We start from the raw sequence: 18,318 nt of genomic DNA on the forward strand, positions 1-18,318 counted from the left end.
GATTTTTGTCCCTGATAGGTGCAGTAGTGGCACTAATGAAAGAGGAGCACAATAAAAACGAGCAGGTCTCAAAGAGCTGGAATAACCCACATGTCAGTAGGTCACTGCTGCAATCCTTACATAAAAAGGTCCAAATCTACGTTCTTACAGAATGCCTCTGGAGCTGCTAGATAACCCTGTACTCCAAAATATTTCTTGGTCAGATAGCATTTGATCTTGGTCACTCTGAACATAGCTTACAACAGAAGTGTGCTACATACCTACAGGTAAAAACCTTCTAGATCATTTAGCATAGCATGGGAATACTTCTCCCCGTGCTCCTCCAGCAGCCTCCACGTTGTCCTGAACTCTCCTTTCTTGGCAGCAGATGATCTGCCTGGAGCATAAGGTCTCTGCAGACTTCTAACACAAGGCAGACCTTGCTCTTGGTGATTGACAACAAAAATAATTATGATGTGCCAGTAATAACATCTGAGCACTCTTATCTGCTGAAGTCAAACACAGATCCCCACCCTGCTGCATGCAACAGGCACACACGCGCTTGTCTGTCTGAGCCCGGCTTTGCTCTACGTTTCTGCTGGGTTTGGTGCATGACTCAGGGCAGCAGATGCCCGCAGTAATTGTTTATATTCCTGGGCCGCGCTGTGGATAAAAGCACTGATGGGATTATGGCTTTAGACTGTAGATCCTCAAAATGGGCTTAGTCTTCAGGGCAGTATATGCTGCTGAGCGATGGTTAGTGGCCGATAGGTAGTAGCAGCTTCCAGCGTGAGCCAGACCTGCTGGGTTATGCTGCAGCAGGTGTATGTGAGTCTCAGATGAGTTTTCTTAAGAGTGTCTGTGTGCTGGCTTTTGGGAAGCTGCCGAGCATTTCTGCAGGTGACCTGGTCTCGTCTGCAGTGCCAGCTGGGCAGGCGAGATCTCCCCGGGGACCTGCTGCGGCGGTGGCTGCGGCCCGAGTGGGAGTCCCGAAACCTGCAAGCAGCTCTCTCCTCGAGCCTCATCCTCCCACAACCCAGCTTTTGAAGAGTTCTTGCATGGATTTCTTTAACAGCTTTTGGCAGACTGTCATTTTGGTACTTTCAGTACGACAAAAAGCTGTGCTTGGAAATAAAAAAAAAAAAAAAATAAAAAAAAAAAAAAAAAAAAAAGGAAAGAAAAATAAAGCAAGTGGATGCAGATAGCAAACTTAGCTGAAAAACAAGGTGGGCGCAGTGCACGCTGTAAATCGTGTCTCAAACAGCACAGCTGCCTGCAGCCCGGAGCTGTGCCGCAGAGCCTGGCTCGAGGTGTCGGCTTGGGGACCGTGGCGTTGCTCCGGAGCTGTGCTGCGTGGCTTTGCGCTGGCGGGAGAGCCGCGGGTCGGCAGTGTCGGAGCGTGGCTCTGGCTTCGCCCCTTTGGGGGAAGCGGTGGGCAAAATGCTATTCGGTTTTGGCTCCGGTGCTTAAAAACAAGTGGCAAATCGAAGACTTTGGTGGGTGCACGAAGCTGGTGTGAGCGTGGCCAAGCTTCAAAGTCTCCCTGATAACAGTTACCGGGTTGCTGGAGCCAGCTTCATTTTAAAAGCCACGTTTGAGTGCACTTAGACCTTTTCTTTCTTTTCTTTCTTTTCTTTTCTTTCCCTTTTTTTTTTTTTTTTTTTTTTTTATTGTGGCAGCTTTGATTGCTTTCCAGTTCTATTTGTTTGCTGCTGGGCTGCGAGAGGCACCAGAGGCCAGAGCGCAGGCAGATCATCCTGCTCCCGGGAGCCAGCTTGCCTGCGGCTCCCATCCTTAGGCTCTACAGCAGGATTTTAACCTGGGATCTGCCCTGGCATCACTGCCTTGAAACGCTTAACTCTTCCTCGTGCTGCTGGAACGCACGAATACAGCGATCGGCAGTGAGAGATTGCTGTGCTCGGCGGCCGCGGAGGGAGCAGCAAATCCGCCGAGGGCTTGCTCTGCTCAGGAGTGCCTAAACTGGTGTCGCTTAAAACTGCTGCTGGAGCTCAGGGAGCTGCAGGGAGCTTTATCCCCTGGTCCCAAATCCTGTGCATCCCCCTTTCCCCTCCCGCCCTTCGTGCGACGAGCCAGGCGGCCTGGGGGAACCACGGGGCCCCTCCTTGGCCTTGCTCCAAGGGTTTTTTGGTCTTGTTGAATTAGACCAGATCTCCACCCCACCAAGCTGGGACACCAGAAAGACACAAATGGATCAGAGAAGAATCACTTATGTACCACAGGAGGTCTGTGAGCACCTCGGGCCCTAATATCCTCTCTAACACACTCCAGCTTGGGATACGGTGCTTTCCTAAACGGAGACAGATCTCAGCTGGGTGATGTTCACACTGGGCATGGTGCTGGTGTGGCTGGGCTGACCAAATGAGACAACTAACCTGCTCTCAAGACCCTGATGGGCAGTTTTACCCTGAGGAATATTCCACTTGCAGAAAGCTTGCGGTGCTGGGGCTGGGCTCGCTCGCCCCGAGGCAGGGCAGGAGCAGCGGGATGTAGCCGATAGCCACCCGCTCAGCGGCAGAAGGTCTTGGTGCAACTGGTATTGGCCGCAATACAGACGTGGATTTCCAGTGCTGACCCATATCCAGGCTAATTTTCAGAAATTAATAGGTTGGAGGGGGGGGGAAGCAAAGCATAGGTCTGTTAAGCTCTTGGGGCGGGGGGAGTTTCCCAGCATGATCCCCACTGGCACCAAGGGACAAAGGAGATAAAGATATTAGAGGCCAAGTTTTCAGCACAAGCCTCCTCTTAAGCACTGATTCAAAATACAGCTTTACTTGTCAAGCGGTGAGACACCGAAGATATCTATGTGTCTCAAACCTATTTGTTTGGAGGACAAGACAAATACTACCACTTAAAAAGCAGTGTATCAGCTTTCATCCTTACTCGTGTTTACTGCAAGGTTCTTGTATTAAATATTATTTATGGCAACTCTTAAATGTTAGTGGGAAAGAGGAGCGTTTGGCCAGGCTTCTGCACAGAGCAGGAATTTACACAGGGTTACCAGGCTCGCTGGGGCTAATCCCTGCCGGCATTATACATCATCTGACAGTTGCCAAGGAGACGAGCATAATCTCAGCGAGACAAGATACGCGAGAAGGGTATTTATGGACAGTTGCCTAATGATGCTGGTGGAATGCACCACAAAGTGATTAGTTGTGCATCTTTGAAGTATATAAATATATATGTGTGTGTATAGGTGTCTATGCATGTTTGCATGCTTTGGAAACTGCTTTGCAGAGTAACCAGCTGTTTCTTCCCTCTCCGTTCCTGGGCCATGCTTGGCGGCACCCATGGGTGAGCTGGCCGTGGGTGCTGGTGGCATGTGCCAGGCCCCGCGGGAAGGGTTAACCTCACGTGGGCGGGCTGGCATGTGGGTCTCAGCCAGGTTTTAGGCAGATTAGGCCATCCTCCCTGACCTGGAGTGGTTTATAGCCCTGCGCTCAGGGAGATTAAGAGGAGCAGGAGAGCCAATATCTTCCTTTGAACCATGCAGTTAGGGAAGGCGTCTTGTCACCCCCCGTTTCGCCAAGCAAAAGGCTTCCTCGGCAGTGCGTTCCCCGCCCATGGGAAGGGGCAGGGACGGGGAAGCTGCTGCTCAGGACCGAGGGCACTAACGGACAAAATCTAGTGCTGGGCAAATGTCCCCTCTGCGGACTAAAGAGAAGCCGCAGCCTGCGTGGGTCTGCCTGTCTGCTTTGCTTTCTCCCAACTTGGTCTTTTTAGCCTGTGAGACAGTTTCTTGATGGAGGGAGGAAAAAAATAAGGCTTTTCCAAGTTTTCAAAGCCCGATGTGAATTACTGCTCTGGAAGGCAAGTCGCTGAGAACTGGGCGCAGCTTGCGGCATCAGCGTTGATGCCAGCAGGCAGCTCCAAGCTGCTGGCTCGGGTGACGCCTCGGATAGAGGAGGCCTCTTTAAGTGCAGCAAATTGACCTGTTAATCCTCCATATGTGGGTTACAAGGAGACTTCTCAGCCTGTGCAAATCAGCGGTGACAACCTCGGTTCGGGTTTCTGCCGTGGCACCTGCCTCCCCTTCAACCGGTTCAAAGCAGTGACAGGACACGCGGGCTATTTCTTCTGGTTACTCAAGGAGCTAGCCAGTGAGCAGCACCTCCGCCTTCCCGCAGCCCTGCTCCCTGGGGCAGCGCTCCATTTGCTTGCTTGGGGTCTGCGTCCGTGCTGGCATGCCGTGAAGGCAGGATGCTGGCTGAGAGGTCGGAAGGCGCCTGCGTTTCCTTAGCTTTAGAAGCGCCGGGGACGTACGATCTCCTCTGGCAGGAGAAAGGTGCTGCTCCCAACTCCTGCTGTCCTTCTCCACCTCTGCCTGGGTACTGAGCTCGGTCTGTGCCAGGAAAAGGAGCCTGAGCAGGTTAAACAGTGCCTTTTGGCCTTTTGTCTTGCCTTGACAGCGATGAATTTGGGGCAGCTGGGTATAGCCAGTGGGGAATGGCTTTGGGCAGCGAAGGGTGCTGAGCCAGCCCATGACCGGGCTCCTTGCCTGCAGCACCGGGGCAGGACTTGGCCTGAGGAGGACACGGTAGTACTGAAATCATTGCTTCCATAGGCTTTTGACTTGCACTTTTAAAGCTTTGAATATTTACTAGTAAGTGCAGACATCTAGTCCTTCGTGCTACGGTGGAGAGGAGAATAAAGACTAAGAAATGTGACATTCCGGGACAACTCAGGGAGAATTCCCATAAGCCTTGGGAAATAAATCTCTTGATTAGAGGCAAAAACTTCAGCAATCATATGAGTTAGCAAATTCCTATGCAACTTCATAGCTGATTGATGAATGTTATTGGGAAAATGCCACATTTTTCTTAAGACTGAAAACCTGAAGTGACCGTGTTTGCTAAAATCTGGAAACATTCAGCTCCATATAAACATAAATCTGCAGAGAAGTTGAAACGGAGGTCAGCTCCAAAGCCTGTAACCTTTAAGATCACTCATTGTTTTGGGGCATTTCAGGTTTCTCTGCCTTTTTCCTTCCATATCTAGAAACAGTAGGAAGACCTGACCTGACCTTACTGGAAGTTTTGCCTGCATAAAAGACATAGAAACCTCAGAAAGCCTCTCTGAGACTTAGTTTTACCTAGTTGCCTTCATGCCAGGCAAAACTTCACCAGCCCTTCCTTACCAGTGACTCCCTGACCATTGCTGAAAGCCTCCTTTGGAGACCCTGTAGCTCCCCTGGGTCTGCAGTCTACTCAAATATCCTAATTGTAAGATTTGTTTTCTTAATGTCTCATTTTTATCCTGCCACTTAAGTACTGTCCTGTACCTAGACGACGTGGAGAACAAAGCTTAATTTCTATACAGATACAGTTTTTTCCCTGATACCTTTTTCCCTGAGCTGGGAATTTCGTATGGGATCCAGCTCGCATTGGGTTACTGCCCATAGGCTTAACCGAGCAGCTATGCCTCATCTCCCAGGCATCATTTACTAGTATTGCAGTAGGGTGTGCGCAGAACGCCTGCTCACTGAGTACAGAAACACAGGAAATTTCTTCAAGCACTTCTATGAAAGGCGCCGTTCTGTTATAACCTGTGGGTATTTGGTCCTGAAACACTTCACCTGGCAAAAGTTAACGGGATTATGACTCTCTTTCTGTACAGACCCTTCCCTCTGGCATGTCTCGGGGCTTTCGCCTGCCCCAAGCCACTGGTGCGAGCGACAGATCTGATGGTCTGTATCAGTGTGGCAGAGGACTTCGGCTTTTCCTGATCTGGCCTTGTTGGCAGCAATATTAAGTGGCATTTTTTGTTCAACAAACAAACATGAACAACTTTGGCCAAACAGTTGCCAAATAGAATAGCTTTCCAGGCTGGTAGATGGTCTCCAATACAAACTGCCAAGTCTGGAAGTGGAGTCAGGAACAGATTTCTAAAGATGTAGGGATGGGACTCGCTCAGCTATGTTTTATCTGGACTTGAGGTATAATATGGTCTCACGCTGTTAAGAAACAAGACTGTGGAGAAGACTATCAGCCCAAAGCTGGCAAGTAACTTAACTTTTGACTGATCTTCACAAGATGTATCCAAGAGGGGAGAAGCTGAGGGACAAATGGGAAGTGGAGAGAAGCAATCAAGGAGAAACCCAGTGGATCCTTTAGGTCAGCTGAGCTGTACAGAGGAACCAGTAAATGGTGTTTAAAGAGGGAACTCAGGTGAGCTGCATGCCTTAAGCACCCAAGTATCCAGCAATCTTAGAACAATTCCCACGATAGCTCTGCATTTATCACACATCTATCTTACTGTATTAATCTCTGTAGAATCGTATCCTGTCTAAAACTCTCCAGGTAATTCCTCTTCTCTTGTATGCTTTGGTAGGACATTAGAACCTCAGCAATGTTGAAATCTTGGCAACGCCCCTGCTCAGGACCCTGTGACGGGGATCCTGCCCACAAAGGAGATCTGGTACAAGTTTCCAGAGCCTCTGTACAGGGAGACACTTAATGAAGTCACCAGGGAAACCCGTCTCTGTTCAAACTGAAGTTCTTGCTTGGTCTGTTTACAAGCTACCTTTACCTACATTACCCTGCCTTGCAAGTCACTGGATTTGTCCTCATCTGTCAGCTGTTTCCCATGGTGCTCTCACCTCTCAGCAGCTCCTCGCTCCCACCGAGAGTGGGATTTCCCTGTCCCCTTGGATGGTTTGGCCAAGCATGAGCCAGCTCTGTGCTGTATTGGGGCATCCAGAAGACAAGTCAGCAGGAGGCTCTGGTTAGTCCCATATCTGTGCTCAAAGTAAACTGGGTTTTGCAGAGAACAATTCTGAACAAAATGCCAATTAAAATCCAGGCTCTTTTGCAAGAGGCTGCTATGATTTCATGGGTAATCAGAGCATCTAATAGAGCTGGCCATAAAACTCAATGTAGAAGAGACCTCCCTCTTGAGTTATGCTCTACCAAATTGCATTCATAAAAAGCAATCCTACTCTTAAAAAAAAAAGGATTTAGAAAGGCTTTTACTACAAGGTGCACAAATGTTATACACCAGAGTGGTTCTTTAAAGAGCAAATACTTTTAATTGTTTTTTCTTCCTATGTAGATATTTGCAAAGCCTTCAATCTTGTTTAGCTCTGGCTCTAGTTAGTGATGCAGTGGCTGGATGCAAACACCTTCTGTGTCCTACTTTCTAGAATCTCCTGGAGGAAGTGTTTACAGTAAGTGTGAATAAGCAGAAAAAAAATCTTCTAAAAAATCCTTTCGACCCACATCTCCCTACCTCTGAGCTACTGCATAAAAAAAAAAAATCTAAACTACTTCAAGTGCCTATTGCATTTGGGTTCTAGTCTTGATGCTTAAGAACAACGCAAGAGAGGGGCAGTCTCTCCCAGATTTTGATTTCCTTGTCCCAGATCAAATTCACTCTTGGTCCTATACTGGATTCCTGTTTGCCGTTGAGTGCTATTTCCGATCTTTCAAGGCAAAAGCCTAGTGGAAGCTTCCAAGATCTGCTCCAGCGCTACTTGCTAGCAGAGAAAGCTGAGCCATGCAGGCTGGTCTCAGCTGACACGCAAGAAAAAGCCCATCATGGTGGAAGATCAGGCAGTTGGCACTGACGGAGATATCCCAGACTGTCTCGGCCGTCGTTCCTGGCTGATCGCCGTGATGAGGCGGGAGGCTCTGGGGGCATGTTGCAGGGCTGGGTTCCTCCGCTCCTGTGCTGCGGCCAAGATGCCCTTTCCTGGGTCCGCTCACCTGCTTGCAAGTGGTTATTTTTAAGAAGGGAATAAAATGTTCATTGTCCTCCAGCAGCTTGTTGCCATGGCTCATTGCGGGTGCTCTGGACACCTGGCTGCCTCCTTGGGCTAGGAGACCTCCGGGGTGATTTTCTTCTGGAAGGACTGCAGGACCCAGAGGGGGCCGAAGCGGAGCGTGAGCGCCCGGGCGGCGAGCCGAGCCGAGCCCGCCGGCGGGGGCGGTGGCGGATGGTCCGAGGCTGGCCGCCTCGCGCGTCACAAGTGCGTCTCCCCGCGCATCCGCCGCCTGTCACGGCATCACAAGCAGAGGAATCACACCCGGTCGCCACGGCAACATCACCAGCCAGGATCGCGTGGTGTGCCGTCACCTAGCAACTGGCAAGGGGTCCCTGGAGACGGCGGGTACCGGCCCCCGGCCCCATCCCAGCGCCTCGGGGGGTGGCTGTGGCCCCATCCAGCCCCAGAGATGCGGCAGCCGCTCTCTCCTTCGCATGAGCAGGATTTTGTGCAGTTCTGCTACCTTTAGGGCAAGATTTCTTTTTTTTTTCCCCAAACGGATGTTTTCCCTCTCCTTGCAGAGGGCTTTGCGCCGCATTTAGGTGACGTGGGCTTTGCAGGGCTCACGCGGGAGCCTCTGCACCAAGGCGCTCCAGCAAATGCTTCCAGTCACCGCGAGACCTGGAGGCATTTCATACCAAAAAGTGCAAAGAATCCACTGTAGCAGCTGATCCGCACCTTGACTCATGAGGCTGCCCCAAGAAGGTGGTTTGGGAGCCTTGGCCACCTTGGGACTTGTTTCTTTAAAGAAAGCAAACCCAGCTGTGCTGAAGGAGTCCTGCCTCTGTGCCAAGCATGCTGCTCCCAAACATGCCCTGCTGGGTTATATGAGACAACTCAATAGACAAGAAGCAGAAGGAGGCTTGTATTAAGCATCCGTACAGATATAATATGGAATTAAAGGCAATTAAGCTTGCTCCCGGTGTAATGGCTGCAGACCTCTGGAGTGGCAAAAGGAGCGGATCTTGCCCAGCGCGCTTGTTCTAATAACTCTTCATGCAAAATCCAGATTATTCATCAAAACCAACACACCATTAACTGACAACTGGGCCCTCTTTTCTGAGCATGTCGTTGAGCACCAAAGTATCCAAAAGAAGTGATTTTGTAGGGAGAAAATAATACAGTCAGCTTGCTCTTGGATAAGGAAAATGTTCCTTTCAGATCCAAGTCGGCCGGTTTCTGAGGGTCCTCTGAAGGGCTGCTGCGGGCTTTGCGCCACCAGATCGGGAAGGGGAAGTCGCCCAACGGAAACGTCGCTGGAAGGCTGGTTTGTGGCTGGCAAAGAAAACCCGCTTGGAGCCACGCGCTTGCGCCAACTGGCCGCTCTTGCTGCACCGGCAGGACCGACCGAGACGCCTCGTTCTCGGCTGCGGTCTGCCGGCACGAGGCGCCCGGCGAATATCAGGACTCGGTGGCTGAAGCACCCGCCGCAGGGGCTGCCGCTGCCACCTCCTCTCCAGGCACAAAGAGCCATTTCAGCAGTGCACAATGCCACCGAAAACAGCTTTCCGTTGCAAAAATTCCCCGAGCTTGGCAGTGTTAAATTACTTCTTGGTGCTCTCTATACCATGAAGGAAGTCTGAACGGGGCGGGATACGTCCTCATCCAAAGCGCGTGCAGCCGCCGGCTGCGGAGCGCGATGGCAGGAAGCGTGGGGGAAAGCCATCTGCCAAAGCCACGCAGAAAGGGTGTGAAAGTCTTTTCTTCTTTTTTTTTTTTCTTTTTTTCTTCATTCACTTCCTGACAAAGTAGTAATATATCGCCTCGTTATGGGGAAAGGGCTGCTTGTGACCGTGTCTGTTAGGCGCTCCCGGAAGCCCGAAGGGGGACAGGACCCTTGCTGCTGGGTGCTGGGGGCACATGTAGGAGACCTTTTCCTTCACCCCTCTGATTCCTTAACTTAAAAGGATGGAAAGTGTAGGGTTTTTCCTTGTTTTCCAAATGAGGAACCGAAACAGATGGGAGAACGATTGCGACGGAGCTGGAAACAGAACGCAAACGTAATAACTTCCAAGCCGCCACTTTCCTAGCAAACACCGTGCGTTCTCTCCCGTGCTTGGCCTCCGAGCGCTGCGGTAGAGCGGTATATGTCCGCGGCGCCCGGCTTGCAATACGCCCTGCCGCTCTCCCAGGTGAAACGAGAGTTCAGGATGGTGTGGGCACGCTGCTGAGAGCTACTACGCAGCTCCCAGCAGCTCCCACCCTGCTCAGTGCAGACCCACACCAAGGGCTGCACGTCACGAGGAGGCAACGTTCCTCATAGCCTACTTACTATTATTAGATACGTAAAGTTCTCCTGTATCGGCATCTCATCTGAAGACCTCAAATCATTTTGCAGACCTCATTTTAGCCTCTTGGCAATTCTGAGGCAAGACACTTATCCCTGTTTTTAGAGACTTGAATAAACTTAAAATCCCCATCCTTCGGCCTTATCAGTCTCTGCCAGAATCAGCAATGGATTTTCAGTCCCATGTTTTAATCGCACGACAGTACTTTCTGTGGCCCTCTGCTAAGCTTGGGTGGGTGTGCGGGAGTGCACGCTTGCTTACCGTTTGGGCTGTGCTTAGACTGGAAAAGAAAACTGGTGGGGTAGATCCTGCCCCACTGCTATGGAAAGCAAGGTTAAAAAAAAAGTCTTCAGCCCAGTAGGTTTAATTAGGCAGAGAAAGAGTATAAAGGCAGCAGGACCAAGGAGGAGTAGGATGAAGGACATGGCAGATACTTCCCTTCCGAGGCTGTATCACTTTGAGGGGAAGTGGCTGAAGCCTGGGGACCCTGGAAGGAGCAGGTAGCACCAGGAGGTGCTAGCTGGTGAGACTAAGATCGGCATCTGACATAGTGCCTGGTGGCAAGGGAATACCTCTGCCAGGGGAGAAGTGCTGAAGTATTGTAAAACTGGGTTACAAGGCATTAATTGCTTAAAAAATTAGAAATCAAAAATTAAAGAACTGGTGCCTATCTTATGTAGAATGAGTCATGCCTGAGACTCGCTGTCTCTCCTCCTGCAAGCGAAGCCTCTCCAGGGTGTGCAGCTGTGAATGGGATGGAGTTAAGGCTTTGAATGAGGTTTTTCATTGCCTTATCACAGGCTTCTCGCAGCTCTCTCCTTCCGAACAACCCACCAGGACACAAAATGCCAGCTGGGAAGGTGCACAAAGTGCAGAACCCGAAACGGAGCGGGGATACAAGCAGCACTGCCAAGTTCACTGAGGCTGTGATAGCACATTCGTGTAGGGTTCTGTCTCCTGGCACTCAGTTCACGATCCCCAGCAAAACTCCAGCCTACGGCGACGCAGCTGTGGGCAAGTGCATCCGTGTAGCTCTACTTGTCCTTGTTGTTTACTGAAAGTCTAAGCAGTAACAGGAGTCATGGCTATGGGGGCACCCGGGTTTGAGCACCCCCACTGCCTCAAGCAGTACATATATAACCTCTTTGGCATAAGGTATCAGACAAACAAGACTGCAGTTGCACTACCAAACCGTAGCAAGTCTGGAATACCAAACGCTCGACGCAAGCCACTAATCAAGCACAAATCAGACTCAGCTTTTTGAAAGCTTCAACCTAAGTCTTGGGTGAACCACAAGAAGCCATTCCCAATTCACTTCCATCTTGTCCAGATTGTCAGGTCTTTGAGAAGCCCTTTCCCATCCCCAGTGTCCATTGCCCTTTTTGAGTTACCAGGAGGTCTTGGGCAGGTGAGGAACCAAATGAGCGCCGAATTGCACGGGGGGAGTGTAAGCTGCTGTCTCTGCCCATCTGCACGTTAGGGGATAACTGTCGCCATCTCAAAGCTGGGCATGGGGATGGGGTAGAGCAGAAGGGGAGCACCAAGACTCAACTTTTTTCTTGGATATGGCAATTCTGAAGCTCCAGACAGAGACTATTTCTGGCAGCAACAAGGAGTTAAGGGACCAAAACCTGCCCTTGAGCATTGCATACTGGTGGACCCAACCTTGTGGCTCCTTTGCTCAAGGCTTAGCCCCGTGGCCCCCTGAACAGCTGGGCTGGGAGCAGCTGAAGCAGAATGAGTGTTGCAGGGGCTTTAAACCACATCAAACCATCCTTAAGCAAGCCTCCTGGCTTTCCGGTCTTCTAGACTGCTCTTTCAGTTTGGACTTATACTGGTACCACGACAAATCTTACATTTTCTAGCCAGTTACAGAAATCAGCCATAAACACAGAAAATCCTTCTGAGGGTCACAAAATCTGATGTGAGCAAAGTCCGTAGCTCCAGATACAAACCTGACAACACAGGAGCTCTGCAAGAGCTAAGACAGAGCGTCACGGCCGTATTGTACGTGAGATGCTCTGTCCAGTGAAGAGTTTTGGAGTTTTCTGGTTCTCAGGTCATGATCAAGGCCTCAGCCCTCCCTGAGGCAGCATCTACATCAGCCTCAGAGACTCTGCCCTGACTGAACCTGGTCTGAAATGCTCTTTCCACCTCCCATTAGATGCGTCTCTTTAGCAGGAGTCTGTGTGCTATATTACTTTGGGATATGCAGCTGTTGAGAAAATATTTTCATCTTTTGGAATAACTGTGTTCTCAAACATTAATGTAATGGTTTGTCCTGATTGTCCAGTGGGAAGAACCCCAAGATCCTTAATTCTAGAAGACAGGTCAGCTTCTAAGGGAGGAGGCAACAACTGTTATGCTTTTTATTCCCAGGGAAAAGCCCCGTGCTGGACTTGTTCAGTCAGTGAGGCTGATTTGTAGCAGCCTCACTATAAATCCTCTCTCATGCAGAGGTCAAGACTCTTTGCTGCAACATGTCTTTCCAAGGAGCATCAGTAGGTTCTCACACATCTAACCACGGGCAGGGGCGTACCACTGTGTGGTGCCAGGGTATGTTCAATTAAAGAAAAATATAGCCAGTAAATGTCAAAAAAAGGGGAGGAGGGCAGCAAAGAGTCTTTCACCTCACTGACCCTGTCGCAAGTTAGCCTTTTCCTTCCATGCTACGTTTGCTTGGCACGTTCGTAAATTAGAAATAGATTTTCTACATTGAATTTAGATACAAAAATTTGAGAAAACGATGCAACAAACCCCCACTCACCCCCACAAAGCTACTGTTTCACCAACCAAATACAGTGCTGTCTAAAGGCGTAAAGCTCAGTTTAAAGACAACACTAGGGTAATTCGAGTGGAGTTAGACCCATTTTTTCTCTTTGACAAGAAAGCCTTCCCGCTAGGGCGCTGAAATCGTTGTTTACGGCAGCGCTGCGAGCTTTTCCCGCGACCAGCGCGGCTCAGCTCCTGCCTCGCAGGGGCTCGCCGCCGTGACTCACCCTGCTGAGCTGGTCCAGGAGTCTTTGGTTCTGCTCGGAGAGTTCCTGGACGGCCCGCGTCTTCTCCCGGTCCGCTTCGCGCAGGTGGACCTGCTGCTTCTCCAGCTCGTCCTGCAGCTGCTTCACGTCGCTCTCCAGCTCGGACACCCGGCCTTCCCACTCGCCTTCTCGGTTCTCAAAGCGCCGCCTCAGCTCGTGCTTCTCTTGTTCCAGGTGCTAGAGAGCAGGGAGGAAAGAGGTTAGGAAGGGAGAAAAAGAAACACGAGTGCTGCCTCCTTGCCTTCCTTCGTGCTCAGCGCTGGCTCTTTCCGCACGGGAAAGGGGAGCGTGCTCTGGAAGTCGCGCTCTCACGTCAAGGCAGGTCACAGGCACTGAATTTGCTTCCCGTTTTCAGCAGTCAGCCTGTCCTTGGGCTCAGTGGATGAGCACATCGAATCTTTTTACGGAAACAACTGCCAAAAGTGCAAAGCAGGCTGCATGTCAATAAGCGGAAAATATAGGTCAGGCAGGCCAACCGATTTAGTGGAGCCTAACCTAACCCTAAAGCAACTGGGTGGTGGCATATTCTTTTAAAAACTGCCTTTATAGTCACAAATGTACAAACTGTATCCTTATAGATGATGAGGAAGCCAGATGCAGCATCTTTCTGGTCATATGGGTCTCATGAAGAACCGCCGAATCATTTCTCCATTTGCTCCGTCTATTCCTGACCTAATTAGTGGCTGGTCGTTTGATAGCACACAGTAACTCTGCTGTTTGATGTGGTCCCCTCTCGAATGGCAATGGATGCAAGGAAGCAATTTCTATAGACACCATCAGTATGTGCATTTTGGGTTACTTGTTCGGAAAGTGCTGTTGGTTCTGGCGACATCGTTCTGTTTAGGACTGGCTGTGAAACCTGGAGCAGCAGAAATCTAGGGGAACTTAGGTTTTACAGGCTCAGTTAAATGAGGGCTTGACTGAAACAGAGCTGCAAATCAGGTCAAAATAGATCTACATTATGCCTGTTTGAAAGAAACCTTGCTCGGAAGCTCTGAGCTTGAATTTCCCCTGGTGACCAAAGCCATCTGCAAGCTTGTGGAGCGGTCACAGGCTGGGACACAGCCATGTCCCAAGAGCAGCAAGGAAACCTGAAGAGCAGCAACCTCTTCTGGGTTGTCATCTGTCCCCCAGAATAACCTGCTGCTGCTCTCTCCTGGGTCCAGCTGTCCTTTGAAGAACGTGTCTCAGCCAAGAGGAGAAACCCCTCGGAGGTCGTGCTGGCACTGCGTGCCCGTTTTCCCCAGGGTGTGACCTCCCAGCGAGCAATCCCCGCAACGCTTACGATAGCAGGGCAGAACAAGCCTGCGAGGAGGAGAAGAAAATTGTGCTGCGTTGCTGTGACGTGGCTTTTTATCGCTGGGGAGAAGCGCGGGCGGCGAGGCGGCCGCTCGGCCCGGGTGCCTGCCGCCGCCGCTTCCTCTGCCGCGTGCCTCGACGGCGCGGCGCCGGCAACCCTCTGCCCTGGGCTAGCCCTGATCTTCCACCTCTTCTGCTCTGCAAAAGAGGCCACGGTGGCTCTCTCCTGACCGGAGGGCTGAGTCCACTCGACGCTCCTCCCCGTCCTTGCAGCGCGGCAGGCGCCCGCGAGGGTCCTCCAGCAACCTTCTGCCAACCTGGCTCCTTCTAGAAAACCCGCAAACGTGAGGGTGAAAGCACGGAGTGAAAGCAAAAATACCTCCCCGTGCTGCAAGGCACCGAGACGGCGAGGGTCCCTCGCAAACGAGGGAGACCGGCAGCGCTGCAATTATTTTTAATGCAATAAGCCGGCACGCGATCCCAGGGTCCGGCCCGTGACGACCGTCGCGGAGGAAGGCAGCCGCAATTTCAGTTCGAGCGGCAGGCTGAAAAACGCTGTCTTTTATAGCTCCGTGTCTCATTCACTGCTAGGCAACGTTCGCAGAGATCCGGGGCCTTCGCTAAACGGGAGCTGCAGCTCCAGCCTGCTGCTAGCAGCAGAGCAGCCCAAGCCCTGCGGCGCGCAGCGGCGCGCTCGGCCGCGGCGCAGGCGCTAGCCGCGAGCCCCGCCAGGCATTTCAAAACCAGCACGGTCCCTTCCCGCAAAAGAAAAATCCCCGCCGCGCAGAGCTCCGGTAAACCGTCGTCGCAAAGGTTTGACTCGGAGGGAGGCGGAGAAGATCGAGTCTATTCTCTCGTGCCGCTGGAGAGAGCAGCACGAGCGCGCGGGGGGCCGTGACGCCCTTTCCAGGAGGAGGGAAACCGGCCCGGCCACGCTGACCGGCTCGCCCCGCGCCCACAGCCTTCGCCTCGCGCCCCGGCGCCCGCCCGCCCGCCCGGCTTCGCGGCAGGGCAGAGCGCTGTTCTCGCTGGGGGGGGGGGGGCGTTCTTGTTTTACCGATGCCTCTCACTGATTTTCATGCAGAATTGCTTCCTATAAGGCATTTTTTCCCCCCAAAAGTGGGCTTCCCTCTACTTAACCGAGCTGGGTTTGTCCTCCTCTACAGAGAGGAGAGCAAAGGGGAGCTGCTTCGGGGCCGCTGGGTCAACTGCGAGCTCTTCGGCATCGGAGAGGAAGGGGGCTGCTCACGGTTGTATCCTCGGAGCAGATACAACTGCCTCAGCTCACGTATCAGAATTTAATCAAAGACTTTGATTCCATATTTAGCAACAAATGTGAACTCCGACTCTGCAGGGGAAGATCTGCCCGAGCAAGAGGTGTGGTACAAACGCTGCACTTCTTCAAAATACACCGTACGTGGCCATCGCCAGCTAGCCGTGCCCTGCGCGCGCCGGCCCGGAGGAGGCAGAGACGCGGTTCTAACGGGCACGCAGCGATCCCGCTGCAAAGGGCAGCCGGGGGCAGAGCAGCAGCGGAGCAGGCGGCCGGCGCGCCGGCTCCCGGGAGACGGAGCACCTGCGCCGAGCCCTCACAAACAACTCTGAACTGGCAACCGGGAGGGGAGGGGGAAAAAAAAAAACCCTCTCTTCCTCCAAGCTATTTAAACATCACTAAATCGGGCGCGATTGCCTCCGAGGATCCCACCCAAGGCCTGGTTTCGAGCCACACGCCGAGAGTGCTCGGCGTAGGCACGCGGGCGAGGGCTGCGGGCTCCCCGCGATCGAAAAGCACCTTGGGCAGTCTTGTTCACTTCGGCGGCAACGGGAGGAGGCCAGCACTTAATCTGCCCGGCCTAGGATTACAAGGCTTGTTTTGTAGCAGATTAACATTCAAGTTGTGGTTTTTTGCTTTTGTGTTTTATTTTATTTTATTTGGGGGGTGAAATAGCACTGTCTCAGCTCTGCCAGACAAGATCTGACTCCAAGCAGGCAGCGCTGCTTCCCGCCAGATGAGTTGCCCCCAAAGCAGGACTCCCTTACTCAGCTGGAAGCCGGAGGGATACTGATGCGATGAAAAGGTGCAAACAAAGGGCCAAGGTTTATCCAACGCCCTTAAGAAAGGGCCTTCCTCCACCTCGAGGCACAGGCGAACAGCGTCCGAAGGGGCCCACGGGAGCGGACGTAAACATCTGGGAGGTCTGACTTTATCCAAACTACTATGAAGTCGCAGTTGTATCTAAAGCACTCTGGAGTCTCATTTCCATCTTTACGTTTTGCAAACCCCGAGCAGTGTTTGAGATGCCAGGACAGTCAAGTAGGCAGCTTAGAAAGTATCTGGGCTTGCACGTTTTTTTCCCTCAGTGGTAGGACAGGTTCCAGCCCAGCTCACAGGGAAAATCGCACCAGCCCAACAGTAAATATGTTTGCTCTTGCTATGCTGTTTAAAGAACAAACTGAAAATGTTCTATCTGGGAAATTTTAATCTGATAAATAGTGCTACTAAACAACAGTTTGAGCAAATGTCACCTTCACTATTGTTTCTGCCAGAATAGTAAATAGAGATTTTCCTGCAAGGAAGAAGGGATCAGATAGGGTAAAGGACAGGGTCTAATGACAGACAAGTATCTCTCCTTAGGAAGAAAAGGCTCCCAGAACAAAGGACTTACAGTAATTTCACAAATCCTCTTGAACTTGCTAGATGTGAGACTGCACGAGGAAGGGACATAGCAAGAGGCAGGACCATGCACGAAGAAGTGATCTAGGGCTGTGACTTGAAATCTGAATGTTAATCGAGCACCGTTCAAGCTCGCTCCGGAAGGGTGAGAGAGGGGCCTTTCCTTTCCTAAACAGAACTCCTTGCTGGGAGAATTAAAATTTCAGGAGCACGTCTGAGAAAAAGCCTGGCGATAATGGTGATTCTCCCTCACAGTTGTGCAAGAGAGTTGTTGCAAGAGAAGCCGCCTGCACAAGCCTTTTTATGTGTGAGAGCTCTATTCCCAGCTTTAAAAAAGAAAGAAAGAAAGAAATGAATCAGCCGGGAGCTCGTTCCCGTGCGCTCCCGGCCAGCGGCCCTCTCCAGCTACCCGCGGGCATTTTGCAAAGCCAGCAGCTCCCGCGGCCCTCGGGCCGTGCCCGGCGCTGGCTCCCCGGCGCTCGGGAGGGAGCGGCGCGGCGGGGGCGGCCGCGGGCCGGGCCTGCGCCGCTGCGGGGGCGCCCGTGGCGGCTCCGCGGCCGCGCGGGGCGCGTTCCCGGCCCCCCTCTCCCGCCCCCCCGTCCCCCTCCCCACCATCCGCCGCCGGGGCCGGGCCGGCGGCGGCGCTGCGGGCGGCGGGGCCTCACCTCGAGCTTGTCGGTGAGCTCCTTGTGCATCCGCTCGTACTGGCGGCTCATGTCCTGGTTGCGCTCCAGCAGCGCCTTGCCGAGCCGCGCCGCCAGCACCAGGTCCTTCTCCTTCTGCCGGATCAGCGAGAGCAGCTCGGGGTCGCGGGCGGCGGCGGCGGGCGGCGGCTCCGGCGGCTCCCCGGCGGCGGCCAGCAGCGCCAGCTCCTCCTCCAGGGCGAGCTCCAGGGCGGCGGCCCCGGCGGCGGCGGCCGCGGGCGGCTCCATGCCGCCGGCGCTGTCCGCCTCCGCCGGTGCTGACCCGGCGGCGGGCAGGCGCGGGCACGGCGCCGACATGGCCCTGCGCGCCGCCGCCGCCGCCGCCGCCGCCGCCGCTCCGCTGCGCCCCCCGCGCCCGGCCCGCGGCTGCGGCTGCTGGGCGGGGAGCGCCGCCGCCCCCGGCCCCCGCCCCCCGCCGCCGCCGCCGCCGCCGCGCCGCGGCGGGGCCATGCGCGCCGCGGGCTGTGCGCGGCCGGGAGGCGGCGCGGCGGCCCCCGGGGGCAGCTGCGCCCAGCGCTGCGGCCCGCGGAGCGGCCCCGGGGTCGCGCCGCTCCGC

The 18,318-nt window shown here is 53.1% G+C and overlaps 1 protein-coding gene across 1 annotated transcript in view; it reads right to left on the minus strand.

Moving 5' to 3' along the window:
• BICDL1 (BICD family like cargo adaptor 1) overlaps window positions 1–18,074 on the minus strand; it is a 36,618-nt gene extending 18,544 nt beyond the window's left edge. The window contains exons 1-2 of the mRNA XM_062590256.1: window positions 17,724–18,074; window positions 13,047–13,262 (exon numbers count right to left, since the gene is read on the minus strand). Coding sequence (XP_062446240.1) covers window positions 13,047–13,262; window positions 17,724–18,059 — 552 coding nt within the window. The 5' untranslated portion in view covers window positions 18,060–18,074. The remainder of the gene's footprint in view (window positions 1–13,046; window positions 13,263–17,723) is intronic.
• Between the last annotated feature and the right edge of the window lie 244 nt (window positions 18,075–18,318).

Source organism: Rhea pennata, chromosome 17, assembly GCF_028389875.1.
Source record: "Rhea pennata isolate bPtePen1 chromosome 17, bPtePen1.pri, whole genome shotgun sequence".
NCBI classification, from domain to species: domain Eukaryota; kingdom Metazoa; phylum Chordata; class Aves; order Rheiformes; family Rheidae; genus Rhea; species Rhea pennata.